Source organism: Gopherus evgoodei, unplaced genomic scaffold, assembly GCF_007399415.2.
Source record: "Gopherus evgoodei ecotype Sinaloan lineage unplaced genomic scaffold, rGopEvg1_v1.p scaffold_31_arrow_ctg1, whole genome shotgun sequence".
NCBI lineage: Eukaryota > Metazoa > Chordata > Testudines > Testudinidae > Gopherus > Gopherus evgoodei.
The window spans coordinates 5,327,812-5,347,695 of record NW_022059983.1 but is presented as its reverse complement, the minus strand read 5'-3'; the positions used below and the strand labels follow the sequence as shown (position 1 = coordinate 5,347,695).

The following is a 19,884-nucleotide window of genomic DNA, read 5'->3' as shown; positions in this document are numbered from 1 at the left end:
CTTCTCCACAAGTCCCACATCTGCCCTGGCACATGACGTGAAGGGGCATCAGGGGGGCAACCTAGGGGCTCCCACCCCCTATACACCCCCATCTTTGGGCCGGCATTGCTGGAATGGAGCAGGGGAGAGCCAGAGTGTGAGTGTGTGTCCATGTTTGCATCCCCTTCCCTGCCCCAGCAGGCCAGGCAGAGCGTGTGTGTGTCTGAGACGCACTGTGGGTGTGGTTGTGACACCGGGCAGGTGTGACACTGCCGGGGGGCGGGGGGGGTGTTACACAAGGAGATATTCACAGGGAAAGGGCCTCCACTTGAAATGGTCTCTAGGCGCCGATAAGGCGACAGAGTGAGGTGGCAAAGTTTGCAGATGATACTAAACTGCTCAAGATAGTTAAGACCAAAGCAGACTGTGAAGAACTTCAAAAAGATCTCACAAAACTAAGTGGTTGGGCAACAAAATGGCAAATGAAATTTAATGTGGATAAATGTAAAGTAATGCGCATTGGAAAAAATAACCGCAACTATACATACAATATGATGGGGGCTAATTTAGCTACAAGGAGTCAGGAAAAAGATCTTGGAGTCATCGTGGATAGTTCTCTGAAGATGTCCACGCAGTGCACAGAGGCGGTCAAAAAAGCAAACAGGATGTTAGGAATCATTCAAAAGGGGATAGAGGATAAGATGGAGAATAGCTTATTGCCCTGATACAAATCCATGATACGCCCACATCTTGAATACTGCGTACAGATGTGGTCTCACCTGAAAAAAAATATTCTGGCACTAGAAAAGGTTCAGAGAAGGACAACTAAAATGATTAGGGGTTTGGAGAGGGTCCCATATGAGGAAAGATTAAAGAGGCTAGGCCTCTTCAGCTTGGAAAAGAGGAGACTAAGGGGGGACATGATAGTGGTCTATAAAATCATGAGGGGGGTGGAGAAAGTGAATAAGGAAAAGTTGTTTACTTATTCCCATAATACAAGAACTAGGGGCCACCAAATGAAATGAATAGGCAGCAGGTTTAAAACAAATAACTTCCTTTTATTTGTTTTAAACCTGCTGCCTATTCATTTCATTTGGTGACCCCTAGTTCTCGTATTATGGGAATAAGCAAATAACGGACTTAACTGCCGTGAATGTATCCAGTTCTCTTTTAAAGGCGGTTACAGTCCCAGCCTTCACACTCCTTACCTGAGGGGTAAGAGTGCCGGTGGCAGTAACCACTGACTCATCTGTCGGGGACTTGCAATCATCAGATGTTGCGCCAGGTCCAGCATGTCATTAGGCTGGTAACGAAACCCACTACAATTTGGCACCCTGAGATTACTCTGATGGGGTGTAGGGCCAAATTCAGGATGCCTGTGCCAGGGGGAACCATCCCAATAACACTTCCCACCAGTGGTGCGTCCGGTCCTGGCCAATTCTGGCAAATACCCGTTTCGTTTCCTTGGCATTATGATGCACGGTAACCAGGACTCTGCGCCCTTCCTGTGTTGCAGTATGTAACTGGTTCTGTAAACCAGAGTGCACACGCAATGTTTGTAAAGCAGGCACATCCATCCCAAGGGGCACAGGTTTTACAACAGAATACAAAGCATAAGACACTTTTAACTGACTATATTTAAATTCGGGCACATGAACTTCAAAATCACATCCCTTAATTGCTGCAATATGACAGAAACGTTTATTCTCCTAAGGACTATGATTTACTTTGCACACAGAATAGGACACCAACTTCTAACACACACACACAACCATTTCCTAGCTACACAAACACAGAATTGTTACTTACAAATGGGTTAACAGCATAGCGGCATTTTCCTTCAGTTACTTCCAAACACACATCCTGAGCTTGGAGGGCATTTTGGTTACATTCATCTCCAGTTCCAGGTTCCTCTAAACAGGCTCCCAATTCTACCGGTTTCCATTTTTGATCATCTTTCAGCACCCTCACTCGGTGGTCGATAGGTTCCACTACGGTCCGATTAATATTGAGGCCTAAAGGCACAATGGGAGAAACCCATTTTATTTCTGCTTGGGACATTAGCAAGGCAAAGACGGTGATTTCCTCTGACTCTTGATTATAGGTGAAATTTACCCTTTTCCACCAGACCTGTAACTCTCTTTCAATTTGGGTGGAATATTTCCAAATGATGCTGCTGATTTCTACTGGGAGCACCCCAGTCCTAGCATCGCGAATTGTATCTGTTATTACATCAATCATCCATGCTTGCATTTGCGTACATGCCACAGCTAAAAAGGTGTTAGTTTGCAGAATGCCAACAGCCTGCAAGAGGCAGCGACGGTCTCCCTCTTGGGTTGTCAGGTGGCGTCCCGTCCACCCACCACTGTTCCGGGAGACACACGTCTCTCCCAGCCGTCGCCTTGATCGGAGTTACTCTGTGCGATGCCGCAGAGCCCCTGGTAGCCACCAGGATGAACGGCAGCCTTTGGTCCCAATCTTCCGCTTCAGGGTTTACTGCTTTTCTGAGAGCTGTTTTCAGAGTACGGTTCATTCGCTCCACTTGGCCTGAACTCTGGGGGCGTCCAGCTGTATGGAGCCTTTGCTTAATCCCAAAGGCTTGGCAGATTCCTTTGGTGATTTCCCCAACAAAGTGGGGCCCTGGATCGGAATCCGTTGCCCTCGGGGTGCCCCATCTGGTTACGACGTGTTCAGTGAGCACCCGAGCTGCGGTCTGAGCTGTGTTATGTGGAGTGGGGATGGCCTCAGTCCCTTCAGTAAAGGGATTAGCCATCACCAGACAATACCGGTTACCCCTTGGTGTCCTGGGTAGGCGCCCGATCCAACCAATTTGCAGCCTGGCCCATAGCCCCTCTATTGTCCGATGTCTCAGGGGTCCTTTGGTTATTTTGGGATCAGCACTATTGGCTGCACATGGTAGACAGTTGGGATATCCCATTGCTTGTGGAGCTGCAGGGAGGCTCCGGGGCCAGTGAAGGCACAGGGCTTCCAGGGTCCATTACCCCCACATGCTCTTGTACAAAATCTGTCAAACTGTTTCCCAGCACCATGTTCATTCTTTCCAGTTGTTTCCCTGTCTCCACTCGGGCAGGCCGTCAGCCTGAGTTCTGAGTCCCAGTCACAGAACGGATCTGTAGATTAACTCAAGGTGCTCTTGCTGTGGCACCCCAAACCCCTTCCCCCCCCCATCTTGGTGAAGCTGAGACTGCTGAATGGCCAATTTACAGCTTGCTGACTAGGTCACCTTTAACAATAAGCCAGAGTGGTTTCAGGCACTTTATTGGTTTGCCAAAGTCTCCCCATACACTGTCACCAGCCATTAAAAGCATGGACCTCAGCAAACCTGCCCTGCTCTAACCACTAGACCCCACTCCCCTCCCAGAGCCAGGGGGAGAACCCAGGAGTCCTGGCTCTGAGACTCAGGGCCGGCTTTAGGAAGTGCAGGGCCCAATTTGAACAGTTTTGATGAGGCCCCGGCAGGGATGACTAAAACAAAAAAACACTTAAAAAAAACCCCTTTCATTTCTTCCATGTATTATTTATTTTCCATGACTATATAAATAATAACAAATTTATATATTACATACATTGCATCATATATTAATTAGCTGATTTGCACTTTCATATTAGGAAAATAATTTGTTTTGATAGTTGTACAACTGATTTTCTTCACTAATGTTTATTTTATTAAAATTTAAAAAATATTTCCTTATTAATATAAAATTGCCCCCTCCTTCCTCCCCCAGCGCCGCCTGGCCCGGTGGAAACAAACCCTCCTTCCCCAGCTCCGCCCCATCGAAACGAAGTTGGGGGAGGGCACATGGGGTGACCAGATCACAGCAGTAAAATAGGACCTGCCCCCTCCCTGCTCAGCCCCATCATCACACCCTCTTCACCCCCTAGCCCCCCGCTGGCTTGCTGCATCTCTCTTACTCAGTCCCCCACCCATCACTCGCCTCCTTTCACCTTCTCCCTCCCCTGCCAGAAACCCCCATGCCCACCCCTAGAACCCCTGCTGGCTCAGTGCTCGCCTCTTTGCCCACCTGCCACTTGCCCCCTCACCTCCCCCCCCAAGTATAAAGCCTCATTCAAAGACCCAGGGGTCACTATATTACTGCACACAGCTGTCAATCAATGCAGTTGTAAATCAATCTCTGCATTATGCATTTTTGTGTAACTTTTATATGACTTTGTATTGAACCTTGGTAATATGTTATAGCGGGCCCCTAAGGTAGTGTAATTAAGGTAAAAGAAAAGTGTCTTTTTGCTAGAAGTAGAATAAGATCTTCCTCCCACTTTGTAATCAATTGCCCTGTTGAATGAATGAGGTGTGAATGAGGAAGGTGTGGAAGGCAGCACCTGCAGACAGCTGCACCCCTTGGAGAGGGGCTGGGAGCCAGACCAGGGAGAGCTTTGCCCAGGCTGAGTGGGACGGAGTTTGGGTGCTGGGTGCAGGCTCCGGGCTGGGGCACGGGGTGGGGTGCAGGAAGGGTGGAGGGGTGCAGGCTCTGGGAGTGAGTGCAGAGGGGTGGGTGCAGGCTCTGGGACAGAGTTTGGGGGCTGGAGAGGGGGTGGTGGGTGCTGGGGGGAGAGGAGGGGACTACCATCACATGTGGCTTCCTTCCTCCTCTGCTGCCCCTCACCACAGCCTCGGTGGGGAACGGGGCTGCCCCTTGCCGAGTGGTGGCTGGGGGGAAACCCAGTCAAACTCTGGTTTCACTCTTTCGTTGATGGGTTCTTTAATCCCTTACACACCCTTTCCCGCCTCTCTCACCCCCCTTTTCTACTGGGCTTGTTTGATCTTTTTGGTGGAGCCAGATGAAAACCACGAACCCCAGTGAGAGCAACAGGCTGGAAGACTAGACTGAACCCACCACCCAGCCTAGTCCATCCCAGAGCCCAGGACTGAGGGCAAATGTCCCCCCACCCCCAGGCCACCTGCTTCCACTCCTGGCCTCTCCCAGCGCTGCCAGTGATTCTGTGTGGCTGCATCAGGTGGGATTTCAACCAGACCCCCACCACTAAATTCACCCCTGTTTTGCAACCACTCTGCACCAACAGCACCTTCCTTCCCTGCCCTAGAGCTGCTGAATGGCTAGAAAACTGAGCCGGGCATTTGACTGATCTGGAATATTATCATGCCCCCCCCTCAAAAAACCTTAATATCCACACAGCTTTGGGGGGGAATAGCCTCCCCCCACAAGCTGGTCTAATTTATTGTTGTAGGGCAAATGAAGGAGCCATAGTTTAATGGAAATATTCAGCCCCTACAGCGACCTTGCAGCAGGGGAAGTACAGTTGATGGGAAGGGAACTGGTTTGGATAGGAGCCCCAGTCCCCTTCCTTTGCAGAATAATTTGGAGAGGGGAATCAGATCACTCCGTGCCTCAGTTTCCCCTCTTGTGCAGGGCGGGGGAGATAAGTCTCAGCCTGCCATGTTGCAGACCTTTCGCATTCTCCCCTGTTGATGTATTTGATTTCCTCCTCCAACCCTCCCTCTCTCTCTCACCTGGAGTTCACAGCACTAAGTCCGGCCTAGGCTGGGGCTGTTGTTCTGGGTTCCACGACAGGATCCCGACTTTAGTTCTGAAACAGACACAGGTGGGTACAAACTCATCCTCAAACAGCAACACCCCGAAAACCACAACCCCAACCCAATCTGGCAAACCTGTGGGGAAACACAGGGTCCAACACTCACCGCTGGGAGCCCCAGCAGCTGTTCAGCTGAGTGAGGTCCACTGCAGAGATCCCTGCCTCCCACCGGACCAGAGGGAGATCCAGAAGCCCCCTCCGCATCTCCTGCAGGTGAGTGCTGGCGGGAGGGGAGGAAGGCTGCAAAGCACATGTGCCTTCTCCCCCCTCCCGACAGCAACACCCACAGGTGCCAGCCAGCGTCTCTCCTTACCTAGCAGCAACAGCTGCTGCTTCCGGGAGAGACGCTGCGGCGCGGGGCCCAATTTCGGGGGAATCGGGCAAATAGGCCTAAAGCCGGCCCTGCTGAGACTGTCCCCCCGGCTCCAACCACTAGACCCCACTCCCCTCCCAGAGCTGGGGAGAGAACCCAGGAGTCCTGGCTCCTTGCCCCCCTTGCCAAGGCCTTTGCTGATTGTGGTTAATGATTGACCCAAAGGTTGCTCCTGAGAGAGCTGAGATCCTCCCCCGCCCGCCCCGGGAGCAACAGGGCTCAGGGGCTTTGCAGACCCAGCTGGACCCAGGTAGGACCCACAACACCACTGCCCTGTCCCCGCTGGGAGCAGGATGGGGCCTAGTGATTAGAGCAGAGGGGGAATTGGGAGCCAGGACGCCGGGGTTCTCTCCTGGCTGTGGGGGGTGGGGTTTAATGGTTAGAGCAGAGGGGGCTGGGAGGGAGCCCGGACTCCTGGGTTCTGTCCCCGCTCGGGGGAAGGGGGGTCTAATGGGTTAGAGCGGGGGGCGGGCCTGGGAGTTCAGTGTCCGTGGCCCAGATCCAGCCCTCACCTGTCTGCCGGGGCTGCTGGCCAGGGGGTGGTTAGCTCCCCTGTGTGTTGGGGGGGCGTGGTCCCTCTCCCGGGACAGGGCTGAGACTGGACACGCTCACTTCACAGACAGGGCCACGACACTGAAGGAGCCCACAGTGAATCCCCCACTGGGGCTGGCTCAGAGCTGGCACCCCTAGAGGCAAAAGGCCCCATTCGCTGCCCCCCCGCCCCGCCAGTCACCCCACCCCCCGCACAGTTACTGGAGGGCTGTATCAGTGGAATGAAGGTCAAGTTCTCTGCTCCTTGGAGCGAGGGGAGATAAGACGCCAGCTCCACCCTCCCCACATCATCCCCCCCTTCAGAGCTCCATTCCCTGGCACAGCCAGCTGAGCTGCCAAGCTGGGATCAACAGGGCGGGGGGCTCTCCCCCAGCGGTCAGGGCTGGCCCCAATGGCACTAGGGGGACCGGTGCTGCAGGGAGGGGCTCAGGGCGGGGCGCTCTCCCCTCCAATTTAGACTATTAATAGCATTTTCCTGGCTCTGGGAAGGGAGTGGGGGCTAGTGGTTAGAGCGGGGGGAGGGCTGGGAGCCAGGACTCCTGGGTTCTCTCTTCGTCTCTCCCCAGCAGATGCCTGCCCCCCAGGATTACCCCGAGCTGATCCAGCAGCACCGGCAGGCCCTGCTTCGCTGGATCAAGGGGAACCCCCACGCCCTGCTGCGTCGGCTCCACGACACCGAGGTGCTGAGCCAGGCCGAGTACTTCGCCCTGCTGGAGACGGCCCCCGAGATGAACCAGGTCATCGCGCTGCTGGAGTGGGTCAGCCAGGGTGTCGAGCGGAGCCGGTGCTTCCTGGAGGCGCTGCGGGAGCTGCAGGAGGAATACGGTGCCGAACTCCAGCAATGGCTGCAGGAGAAGTACCCGGAGAAAAAGAGACCGTGTCCTCCACTGCAACCAAGTATGGGCCCGTCTCCTCCAGGGGGCGCCAGCTCCCACCCAGCCCCAGGGCGGGGCACTGCCTGGCTCAGGGGAGTGGGGAGGGGGACACATGGCCTGTCCCCTCCAGGGGGCGCCAGCTCCCACCCAGCCCCAGGGCGGGGCACTGCCTGGCTCAGGGGAGTGGGGAGGGGGACACATGGCCTGTCCCCTCCAGGGGGCGCCAGCTCCCACCCAGCCCCAGGGCGGGGCACTGCCTGGCTCAGGGGGGTGGGGAGGGGGACACATGGCCTGTCCCCTCTAGGGGCGCCAGCTCCCACCCAGCCCCAGGGCGGGGCACAGCCTGGATCAGGGGGGTGGGGAGGGGGACACATGGCCTGTCCCCTCTAGGGGGCGCCAGCTCCCACCCAGCCCCAGGGCGGGGCACAGCCTGGATCAGGGGGGTGGGGAGGGGGACACATGGCCTGTCCCCTCTATGGGGCGCTAGCTCCCACCCAGCCCCAGGGTGAGGCTCAGCCTGGCTCAGGGGGGCTGGCACTGGGGGCTGGATCTGAAATTTGGGGGAAATCACAGGAACAGCCTTGACGGGACACGGATTCCATTGCTGTGTCCTGGTGTCTTTCCCATCCCTTCCTCCAGCTTTCCGTCTTCAACCATCCCTCCGGCTACCGGCTTTCTTTTACAGCCAACAACATGGCCAGCTGTGGTGTTATGTTCCTCCAACCTACCAGCCAAACAGCCTGTTTGATATCCAGCTTCCTTCCATCTTTCTGTACCCAGCCAGCCTTCCGACCCACCCACCCGTCCTCCCATCCTTCTCTATTTCCATCCACCCACCCATCCACCCATCACCCATCCATCCACGCACTCTTATCTATTTCCATCCACCCACCCACCCGTCCACCCATCCTTCTCTATTTCCATCCACCCACCCATCCATCCACGCACCCATCCATCCACGCACTCTTATCTATTTCCATCCACCCACCCACCCGTCCACCCATCCTTCTCTATTTCCATCCACCCACCCATCCACCCATCACCCATCCATCCACGCACTCTTATCTATTTCCATCCACCCACCCACCCGTCCACCCATCCTTCTCTATTTCCATCCACCCACCCATCAACCCATCCATCCATGCACTCTAATCTATTTCCATCCACCCACCCACCCGTCCACACATCCTTCTCTGTTTCCATCCACCCACCCATCAACCCATCCATCCACGCACTCTTATCTATTTCCATCCACCCACCCACCCGTCCACCCATCCTTCTCTATTTCCATCCACCCACCCATCAACCCATCCATCCACGCACTCTTATCTATTTCCATCCACCCACCCACCCGTCCACACATCCTTCTCTATTTCCATCCACCCACCCACCCGTCCACCCATCCTTCTCTATTTCCATCCACCCACCCATCCACCCATCACCCATCCATCCACGCACTCTTATCTATTTCCATCCACCCACCCACCCATCCACCCATCCTTCTCTATTTCCATCCACCCACCCATCCACCCATCACCCATCCATCCACGCACTCTTATCTATTTCCATCCACCCACCCACCCATCCACCCATCCTTCTTTTATAGCTATCCCTACAAACAACTGCCCTTTTTTCCATCTATCCATCCAACCCCCCACCCATTCATCCATCCAACCACTCATGCAACCTTCCACACACCCATCCAACCCCCACCCATCCATCCATCCACCCATCCAACTTTCCATCCATCCTTCTTTTACAGCTACCCATACATACATCCAATTATCCTTCTTTATATCCACCCATCCACCCATGCAACCTTGCACCCAGCTATCCATCCATCACAGGGTTCTCTGCTCACCACTGGACTGCCTCCTCCTGGCTCCTTGGAGGATTAGTGCTTTCCAGGTCCAATGTCCCTTCTGTAGGGTTGCGCCCGTGCTGTCTCTCTGTCTCACTCGCAGATTCCGGGTGCTCTCCCTTCAAGGCTTGGCCCTCTGGCCAGGTCACCCTGGGCTTTCCCCCTTCCAGGGTATCAAAGTCTTTCCACAGTAACTGTCTCCAGCTGTCTTCTCAGTCACTGCCCAGGTGGTACCACTTCCCCAGTGGCTGGTGGGTAATCTGGACCCAGCCTCTATTCCAAGTTCCAGCCCAGCAACCTTCTAATCCACAGCCAACGTCTGCACCATCTTAAACCTCACTGCCCTTTCCCTGCTTCTCTCCCCTGGCTCCCTTCCTTCCCTTGCGAATGTCCAGACAGTGGCTGCAGGCTCCTTCCCTGCAGCCCCTTCTGCTGCCAGTTTCCTGGCTTTATCCCAGCCCCACCCAATCCCATCCATCTACCCATCCAGGCTTCCATCCATCCAACCATTTCCATCCATGTCTTTTTATATCTATCCACCTAACCAACTTCCATCCATCTACCCATCCAGGCTTCCATCCATCCAACCATTTCCATCCATGTCTTTTTATATCTATCCACCTAACCAACTTCCATCCATCTACCCATCCAGCCTTCAATCCATGCAACCTTCCACCCATCCATCCGTCGTCTTTACATCCATCCACCCACACCTCCAGCCTTCCATCCATCTTTTTATATCCATCCACCCACCCATCCAACCTTCCATCTTTCTCGTATTTATTCATCCGTCCAACTCTCCTTTTGATATCCATCCATCCACACATCCAGCCACCTTTCTTCAGTATTCATACAGCCAACTCTCTTCTTTTACAGCCATCCGCTCATCCAACCACTATTTTTATCCCCATCCATCTTTCTTTCGCAGACAGTCCCAACCGTCCGAAATCCAACCACACATTCCTGCAGAAAATCCTACGGAAAAAAAACAAGAAGTATGAGCCAACCCCAGAGCCACCAGGTGAGACTTCCCTGCCACCCCCACCCCACCAGCTGACCTCAGGAACAAAACTTTATCAGTGAGGGATGCTCAGCTCAAGACCTGCTAGGAGGGGAGTGGGGTCTAGTGGGTTAGAATAGGGGGACTGGGAGCCCAGACTCCTGGGTTCTATCCCTGTCTCTGGGAGGGGATTGGGGTTTAGTGGTCAGAATAGGGGGGCTGGGAGCCAGGACTCCTGGGTTCTATCCTCAGCTCTGGGACGGGAGTGGGGTCTAACAGTGAGAGTGGGAGGTAGCTGGGAGCCAGGACTCCTGGGTTTTCTCCTCAGTTCTGAGGCCACAGCAGGCTGTCATGGAGGAGGTGTGGGCAGGGAGAGGCTTGGCCCAGCCCAGCTCTGGGGCCTGGATCTGGGTCCTGTCCCCAAGCAACAAGGACATTTGTCCCTTGTCCAGCAGGTGAGGAGCGCACTGGGAATCTGAACTTCCGAAAGGCCCCGAGCGCCTCGCTGAAAGGTACGGAGTGAGGGGGCTGGGTGGCGGAGGGAGGTCAGAGGGAGGGTCAGGGTGTTGGGAGCAGGGGAGAGAGTTTGGGTGACAGATGGGCCAGAGGAAAGGAGGGATGGAGGGTGGGAGAGAGGGTCGGGGGCTGGAGGCAAGGCCAGGGCTGGTGGGTCAGGTTAGGGGAGTTGGGAGAGGATTTTGGGGTTGGGGCGAGGCAAGGGCAGAGATGAGGGTTGAGGGGAGGATTTGGGGGCAGAGATGGGGTAGCTGCAGAAGCACTGGGGGCTAGGAGGCCTGGAGGAGTTAGGGGGCGGATCGAAGTGTGAAGGGCAGGCCCAGGGCTCTGGGGGGTGCAGACACTCGACCTCCCCTCCCTGCTGTTCTCCCCCCTCCCCCCCAGCTGTCCTGCAGCGCCACCGGGCCTCTCTGCTGCGGCACACCCAGCAGCTGTGCACCAACGCCTGTGACGCCCGCTCCTGCGCCCTCATCGAGATCCGCTACACCCCGCTGCTGCTGCTGGACCACCCCGGCCCCGCCGCCCCCCCCGGGCACGAGCACCTGGCCCTGGCTGCCCGCCGCACCCGCCTCCTCCCGCTCCACGCCCCCCGCCGGCTCCTCCTGCGCCACCTCCTGGCCCCGCTGCCCACTGAGACCCAGGGCCCCCGCCGGGTGGCCCTGAGCGGCGCCGCCGGCATCGGCAAGAGTGTGACCATGCAGAAGATCCTGCACGACTGGGCGCTGGGCGCGGCTTTCCAGGGCCCCCTCTGCGCCTTGGATTTCTCCTGCCGGGAGCTCAGCATGATGTCCAGCCCTGTCACCCTGGAGGGGCTGATCTGCACCAAGCGTCCCCACCTGCAGGAGGTGCTGCCCGAGCTGCTGGCGCGGCCCGGGGACCTCCTCATCCTCGTGGACGGCTTGGATGAATTCCGGCACCCGTTGGACGGCGGAACTCCCTGCCACTGGCCCGGCCAGCCGGCCCACGTCAAGGAGCTGCTGCGCGGCCTCATCGACGGGACCCTGCTGCCTGGGGCGGCCGTCGTGGTGACGTCTCGGCCGTGCCCGGCCCTCTCCAGCATTCCCTTTGATCGCCACATGCTGATCCTCGGCTTTGACGAGGACCAGGTGGAGGACTACTTCCGCCGGTTCTTCCGGGATGCCGAGCGAGCCGCTGCTGTGCAGGGCTACATCTCCGGCCATCAAGGCTTAGCCGGGCTTTGCTTCATCCCCCTCTACTGCTTCATCTTATGCACCGCCCTGGGGGAGTTCTTCCCCGCCGGCAGGGCAGCTGACCCATCTCCGCCCACCACCATCACCGAGGTCTATCGCTGCTATATGGCCACCATCCTGGGAACCGGCTGGTCTCCGGAGCCGGGCTCCAGGCAGCTAGTCCTGCGCCTAGGGCGCCTGGCATACGCCGCCCTCTTGGCTGACAAGATCCTCTTCACCCCAGCTGAGCTGCAGGAATTCGGATTCGACCCCCAAGACCTTCCGGGCACTTTCTTCAACCCCATCTTCTCCAGAGAAGACCACCAGGTCTATTGCTTCTTCCATCTGACGGTGCAGGAGTTCCTGGCTGCACTCTACTGCGTGGCTGCCCTGGATCCTGGCGCTGAGGACCTCACGCCCTGCCTGGATCTCTGGTGGGAGGGATCGGCCGGGCAGGACGGGGACCCAGAGCCCTCCTGGACATCACCAGGTGAATCCAGTCTCCTCCACTCCACCAGGCAGCTCCTGAGGGGCCACCAGCCCCGGTGGGACAATCTCCAGATGTTCGCCAGGTTCTTCATGGGGCTGTTGACCTCCAGGATGGAGGGGAAGCTGGAAGGGTTGGCCGCAGGCTTCTCCGGAGACGTGCTGGGGCCCGTGGCGGACTGGCTGGGGAGGAAGCTCAGAGGAGACACCGAGAGGCGCCTCCTCTCGCTCCTGCATTGCGTGGCTGAGCTGCGCCAGGAGGGGGTGACGGGCCGGGTGGCCTGTGAGCTGGAGGACGTCAACCTCTTCAAGGTGACCCTCAATCCAGCCGACTGCGCCGCCCTGGCCTACGTGCTGGGGGCCTCCGAGCCTGGGCGGGTGAAGAACCTCAACCTGAGCTACAGCAACATGGGCGTGGCCGGGCTGCGCAGGATCCGGGGGCTGCTGCACCGCTGCGAGACGCTGCAGTGAGTGTGTGTGTGTGTGTGTGTGTGTGTGTGTGTGTGTGTGTGTGTGTGTGTGTGCGTGCGCGTGTGCGCGCACCACGCAGGACTCCTGGGTTCTAGCCTCAGCTCGGGGGTGGGGGTCTAGTGGTTGGAGTGGGATAGGAACTAGAACTCCCTGGTTCTATCCCCAGCTCTGGGAAGGGGCCTAGTGGTTAGAGCGGGGGTGGGGGCTGGGAGCCAGGACTCCTGGATTCTATCCCTGGCTGTGGGTGGGGAGTGGGGGTCTAGTGGTAGGGGCGGGGGCTTGGGAGCCAGGACTCCTGGATTCTATCCCTGGCTGTGGGTGGGGAGTGGGGGTCTAGTGGTAGGGGCGGGGGCTTGGGAGCCAGGACTCCTGGGTTCTATGCCAGGCTGCAGGAGCAGCGGGGGTGCCCAGTGCTCCAGTCCCCTCTCACGCTGGCCACTCCTCTGCAGGCTGCGCTACAATTCTCTGGACAAGGAGGCGGCCGTCATAGAGGCCGAGGTGCTGAGATCCCCCCAATGCCAAGTGAAAAGGCTGCTGTGAGTGATCACGGCCCCAGGTCGGGGCGCAGGCTGGCGGGGGGGGCAATGGGGCATGAGGCCTTTCCCCTCTAGGGGGCCCCAGCTCTGATCCAGCCCCAGCGTGGGGACTGGCCGCCTCGAGGGGGCAGAAAATGGGCTTTGGGCCCTTCTAGCTCCATATGGGAATTGAGTTTGCCAGGTCTCAGCCCTGATCCCAGCAGGGACAGGGACCATCTCCCTCTCTCCCCCCTCAGCTACCAATCAACCCCCTTGCTGGCAGCCCCAAAAGAGATGCCAAGGGCTGGCTGGGCCACGGGGAGCGAGCCCCCCTCTCTGGGATTCAGGGATGGGATGCACCCAGAGGCGCTGGGCTTGGGGGGGATCTCCGAGCTGGCCCCTTCCCCGTCCTGGGGTGGATCCTGTTGTTCTGCTTCCCCACAGCCTGTGCGGGAACTGCCTGGGCTCGGAGGGGGCGAGGGGGCTGTGGGAGGCCCTGCGGGAGAACTGCACCCTGGAGGAGCTGTACCTGGACATCACCGGGATCACCGACAGCGGCTTGGACAACATGCTGCCCTGCCTCCTGGCCAACAGCACCCTCCGGCTCCTGACGTGAGTGCCAGCAGCTGCCCTGCAGGGGGCGCTGTGCTGCAGGGAGCAGGGTGGGGAATCTCCCCTGGCAGGCAGGGCTGCCCCAATGCCCCAGGATGGCGCTGGGGGGCGCTGTGCTGCAGGGGGTGGGATGGGGAATCTCCCCTGGCAGGCAGGGCTGGTGGCCCCAAAACCCCTGGGCAGCGCTAGGGGGTGCTGTGCTGCAGGGGGCGGGGTGGGGGCTCTCCTCTGGCAGGCAGGGCTGGCCCCGATGCCCCAAGGGGGGCACTAGGGGCTGGGATGGGGGCTCTCCCCTGGCAGCCAGGGCTGCCCCAATGCCCCAGGATGGCGCTGGGGGGCGCTGTGCTGCAGGGGGTGGGATGGGGAATCTCCCCTGGCAGGCAGGGCTGGTGGCCCCAAAACCCCTGGGCAGCGCTAGGGGGTGCTGTGCTGCAGGGGGCGGGGTGGGGGCTCTCCTCTGGCAGGCAGGGCTGGTCCCGATGCCCCAGGGGGGGCACTAGGGGCTGGGATGGGGGCTCTCCCCTGGCAGCCAGGGCTGCCCCAATGCCCCAGGACAGCGCTGGGGGGCGCTGTGCTGCAGGGGGTGGGATGGGGAATCTCCCCTAACAGTCAGTTCTGGCCTCAATATTGCATCTCAGCACCAGGTGAGGGGTCCTTGCATAAACAGCCCACATGGCCCACCCCAGAGGTGGCCGCATTTCAGTGTTGGGTGAGGGATCCCTGTATAACCAGCCCTCGTGCCGCACCCCAGCCAGGAGCCACATCTCGGTGCCCAATATATACAACAGCTCCACCCTTGCCAGCCCCTGGCGAGCAATCCCAGTGTAAACTGGCTGCTGCAACCCAGCAGCAGCTGCATCTTTGCGATCCCCTGACATATTGCCCCCCGCCCCTGGGCAGCATCGTGGGGAACCGGCTGAGCGAGGTCGGGCAGCGGATCCTGTCGGAGCTGAGCCGTCGCAAGCCAGGCCTGAAGGTGATCAGCACATTCGAGACCGACATGGGCCTGCTCCAGGCCTACCTGGACTGGGTGGAAGAGATCAAGGCCGACCCCGACCAGATGGACGCTGTGAAGAATGCCGATGCCCTGCGCTGCATCGTCTCCGTCCTCCGGGACTTGGACGAATCCAGGACCAGCCCTGAGGCCCGGGCCAGAATCCGAGAGCTGAGGCGAGAGATCAGCGCTCTCCTGGGGGAGAAGGAGTGAAAGGTGCTAGGAGCTGCACGTCTCGCTGCTAGGCTCCTTCCTGCCACTAGGGGGAGACACCCACTGAAATCCCCCATGATGCCATCTAGGTGAAGCTGTAGGGTAACTTAGGTGTTTATGAGAGCTGGAAACAGGACATGGGGCCTTTCCCCTGTAGGGGGCGCCGGCACCCATCCAGGCCCAGACTGGGGGACTGGCTGGCTCGGGTGGGTGGGAAATGAGACCTTTCCCCTCTAGGGGCCACTGGCATCGATCCAGCCCCTCGGTGGGGTGCTGGCTGGCTCAGGGGCCAGGGAATGGGACACGGCCTTTCCCAGCTAGGATGCGCCGGCTCCCATCCCGCCCCAGATCCGAATGGCTGTGTAATGATGGTGAGGTTCTCAGCTCCGTTCCCAGTAGGGCGGGCACCCCTGTCACCCTCTCCACCCCATGGACATTAAGCAGCCCCATTGCCGCTATGGAGTCTGAACCCCCTCCTCCCTCATCAGCAGGGCATGGAGATAAACTGGCAGAGGGATGTGAGGCAGGGCGGGCAGGAGGGGGGATGGTCTGCCTGGGAATTTCACAGCAAGAGCTGGGACAGAACCCAGCTGCCAGTGCCTGGGAGTTATGGAGAATCCTCATTGTGAACACTATAGGGGACATGACACACACTAGAACATATTTACTTCCCTGCCACAGGGGGTAGTGGTGAGTGTATCATGAGATACACACTCCTCTGCTCATTTCAGTATAAACTGGCTCCAGGATGGGAATGTTTTCATATAAATCCCCCTAAAAAAAGGGAGTATTGGTAAATATTGGTAATGAATAAATTTGTGTTACTAGTCATTGTTTGTATTGCTGTAGCCCTCAGAGCCTGAGTTCTGGGGGCTGATGCTGATGCCCCAGCATGGTGCTGGGGGGCGCTGTACTGCAGGGAGCAGGGCAGGGTGGGGGCTCTCCCCTGGCAGTCAGGGCTGGCCCCAATGCCCCTGGGAGGATTATTAGGTGGTGCTATGGTGAAATATTGTCCCAGTTAGCTCAGGGAGTCTCTGGATGGATGAGGTGGGGGGTGTTGGATCATCCCACCCCTAAATCCTGGGTTGACCCAGTCTAGCCTGGCCCCCCTACTGCCTCCTTCTCCCTAGGGAGACCCCCAAACTCCCCCTTCCCTACCCTGATACCCTGAGTCCCCTCGAACCATTCTCCCCATCCCATTCCCCATATTTGGGGAGTCCAAGCTCAGTTCACCCCCAAACACCTGGCACCCCCTCCCAGGACAGCCTGGTGCCCCTTCCCTCACTGCTGCCCCAGAGACCCCAGGCTGGGGGTATGTGGGTGGAGAGGGGGGGTTCTGGGTGAAATTCCCATGGAGGGAACCACCCCTCTGCAGGGGGTATTGGGGTGCAATTTCCCCCCACTCCACTCTGCCCTGCTTTTTGCTGCACGCTGGACCCCCCATTTCTGTGTGTTAAGGACCTAACCCCCAGACCAGAGCTCAATCCCCTCCTCCGGGGGCCTGATCCTGGCCTTCCCCTTCCCCACAGTGGGCTGCCCTCGTCCCCTCCCCAAACCAGATTAGCCCAGCCCCCCACTAACCCTGATAGGCTGCTGGACCAGCTCCCCCAGCCCATGGTAGCCAGGCCAGGGGGCTGGAGCAGCTGCCGGTGGGGCAGAGCCCACCCCCCATCTCCTGTGCGCATTTGGTGGATCTGGGCTACCCCAGGGGCCCGGCTAAAAGAACTTGCACTTGGAAGCCTCTTGCCCCATCTCGCTAAGCCCCGCCCCCCAAAAAGCGTAGATCCCGCCCACATCCCAATAAGCTCCTCCCCAGAGTTCCATAGTCCTCTCCCACCTACGTCACCGGCTCTTTTTCTGTCTGGCCACGCCCACCGCGTGGCGCTGAGCCCTTTGTTCTGCACGAGGAGCCGGGACTATGGAGAAGCCGAGCGGGGCCGCCGGGAGCGCGGGGTGAGGGGCGGGGCGCTGCCCTCCGCCCCATAGACCCCCCCCGGGACCCCCCTCCTCATAGACCCCCCCAGGGACCCCCTCCACCCTGTAGAGCCCCCCAGGGACCCCGCTTCCGCCCCATAGACCCTCCACGGGATCCCCTCCACCCCATAGAGCCCCCAGGGACCCCGCTTCCGCCCCATAGACCCCCCCGGGACCCCCCTCCACCCCATAGACCCCCCCAGGGACCCCGCTTCCGCCCCATAGACCCTCCACGGGACCCCCTCCACCCCATAGAGCCCCCCAGGGACCCCGCTTCCGCCCCATAGACATTCACGGGATCCCCTCCACCCCATAGAGCCCCCCAGGGACCCCGCTTCCGCCCCATAGACCTCCCCGGGACCCCCCTCCACCCCATAGACCCCCCCAGGGACCCCGCTTCCGCCCCATAGACCCTCCACGGGACCCCCTCCACCCCATAGAGCCCCCCAGGGACCCCGCTTCCGCCCCATAGACCCCCCCGGGACCCCCCTCCACCCCATAGACCCCCCCAGGGACCCCGCTTCCGCCCCATAGACCCTCCACGGGACCCCCTACACCCCGTAGATCCCCCCAGGGACCCCGCTTCCGCCCCATAGACCCCCCCCGGGACCCCTCTCCACCCCATAGACCCCCCCAGGGACCCCCCTCCTCCTCATAGAGCCCCCAGGGACCCCCCTTCACCCCGCAGACCCCCCCAGGGACCCTGCTTCTGCCCCATAGACCCCCCCAGGGACCCCCCTCCACCCCATAGATCCCCCCAGGGACCTCGCTTCCGCCCCATAGACCCCCCCGGGACCCCCTACACCCCGTAGAGCCCCCCAGGGACCCTGCTACACCCTATAGAGCCCCCCAAGAAACCTCCTACTCCCCATAGACCCCCAGCCAGGAACCCATCCCCTCCCCATAGACCCCCCGGGACCCCCTTCCTCCTCATAGAGGCCCGAGGGACCCCGCTTCCACCCCATGGACCCCCCAAGGGACCCCGCTTCCACCCCATAGACCCCCCCAGGACCCTGCTACACCCTATAGAGCCCCCCAAGGAACCTCCTACTCCCCATAGACCCCCAGCCAGGAACCCCCTACATCCCATAGACCCCCCCGGGACCCCCTACATCCCATAGACCCCCCCAGGGACCCCGCTACACCCCATAGAGCCCCCCAGGGACCTTCCTCCTCCCTATAAACCACCAGCCAGGAACCCCCCTCCTCCCCATAGAGCCCCAGTCAGGAACCCCCCTCCTCCCCATAGAGCCCCCAGGGACCCCCCCTCCACCCCATAGACCCCCCAGGCAGGAACCTCCCTCCACCCCATAGACCCCCCAGGGACTCCTCTCATCCCCATAGACCCCCAGCCAGGGACCCCCCTTCCGCCCCATAGACCCCCAGCCAGGGACCCCCCTCCTCCCCATAGATCCCCCAGGGACCCTCCTTCCGCCCTATAGACCCCTCCAGGGACCTCCCTCCACCCCATAGACCCCCCAGGGACCCCTCTCCTCTCCATAGAGCTCCCAGGGACCGCCCCAGAGACCCCCCCGCCAGGGACCCCCCCTCCTCCCCATAGAGCCCCCAGGGACCCCTCTCCTCCCCATAGAGCCCCCAGGGACCCCCCTTCCACCCCATAGACCCCTAGCCAGGGACCCCCCTTCTACTCCATAGACACCCCCCAGGGACCCTCCTCCTCCCCATAGAGCCCCCAGGAACCCTCCTTCTGCCCCATAGACCCCCAGCCAGGAACCCCCTTCCACCCCATAGACCCCTAGCCAGGGACCCCCCTTTTACTCCATAGACCCCCCAGGGACCCCCCTCCTCCCCATAGAGCCCCCACGAACCCTCCTTCCGCCCCATAGACCCCCCCAGCCAGGGACTTCCCTTCCACCCCATAGACCCCCCAGCCAGGGACCCCCCTTCTCCCCATAGACACCCAGCCAGGAATCTCCTCCTCATAGACCCCCCAGGGACCCTCCCATTTTGCCCCATAGACCCCCAGCCAGTACCCCCCTCTTCCCCATAGACCCCCAAGGGACCCCCCTCTTCCCCATAGAGCCCCCAGGAACCTTCCTTCTGCCCCATAGACCCCCCAGCCAGGAACCCCCCTCCACCCCATAGACCCCCCAGGGACACCCCTCCTCCCCATAGACCCCCAGCCAGGAACCCCCCTCCACTTCATAGACCCCCCCAGGGACCCTGCTTCTGCCCCACAGATGCCCAGCCAGGGACCCCCCCCACCCCATAGACCCCCAGGGACCTCCCTTCCGCCCCATAGACCCCCAGCCAGTGACCCTCCTCCTCCCCATAGACCCCCAGCCAGGAATCTTCTCCTCCCCATAGACCCCCCAGAGATCCCCCTTCCGCTCCATAGACCCCAGCCAGGAACCCCCTCCTCCCCATAGACTCCCCGAGGGACCCCCCTCCTCCCCATAGTGCCCCCAGGAACCTTCCTTTCGCCCCATAGACCCCCCAGCCAGGAACCCCCCTCCTCCCCATAGACACCCCCAGAGACCCGGCTTCCACCCCATAGACCCCCAGCCAGGGACCCCCCTCCACCTCATAGACCCCCAGGGACCTCCCTTCTGCCCCATAGACCCCCAGCCAGGAACCCTCTCCTCCCCATAGACCCCCCCAGGGGCCCCGCTTCCGCTCCAGAGACCTCCAGCCAGGGACTCCCCTCCTCCCCATAGACC

The 19,884-nt window shown here is 59.7% G+C and overlaps 1 protein-coding gene across 1 annotated transcript; it reads left to right on the top strand.

The window, feature by feature from the left end:
* The first annotated feature begins 5,874 nt into the window (after positions 1-5,874).
* Positions 5,875-16,060, top strand: LOC115640413 (NACHT, LRR and PYD domains-containing protein 12-like). The gene is made up of 8 exons (XM_030543154.1): positions 5,875-6,194; positions 7,066-7,393; positions 10,161-10,253; positions 10,688-10,744; positions 11,133-12,891; positions 13,345-13,431; positions 13,855-14,022; positions 14,923-16,060. Exons 2-8 carry the CDS (start codon positions 7,066-7,068, stop codon positions 15,227-15,229), a joined length of 2,799 nt encoding a protein of 932 aa, XP_030399014.1. The 5' UTR covers positions 5,875-6,194; the 3' UTR covers positions 15,230-16,060.
* The last annotated feature ends 3,824 nt before the right edge of the window (positions 16,061-19,884 follow it).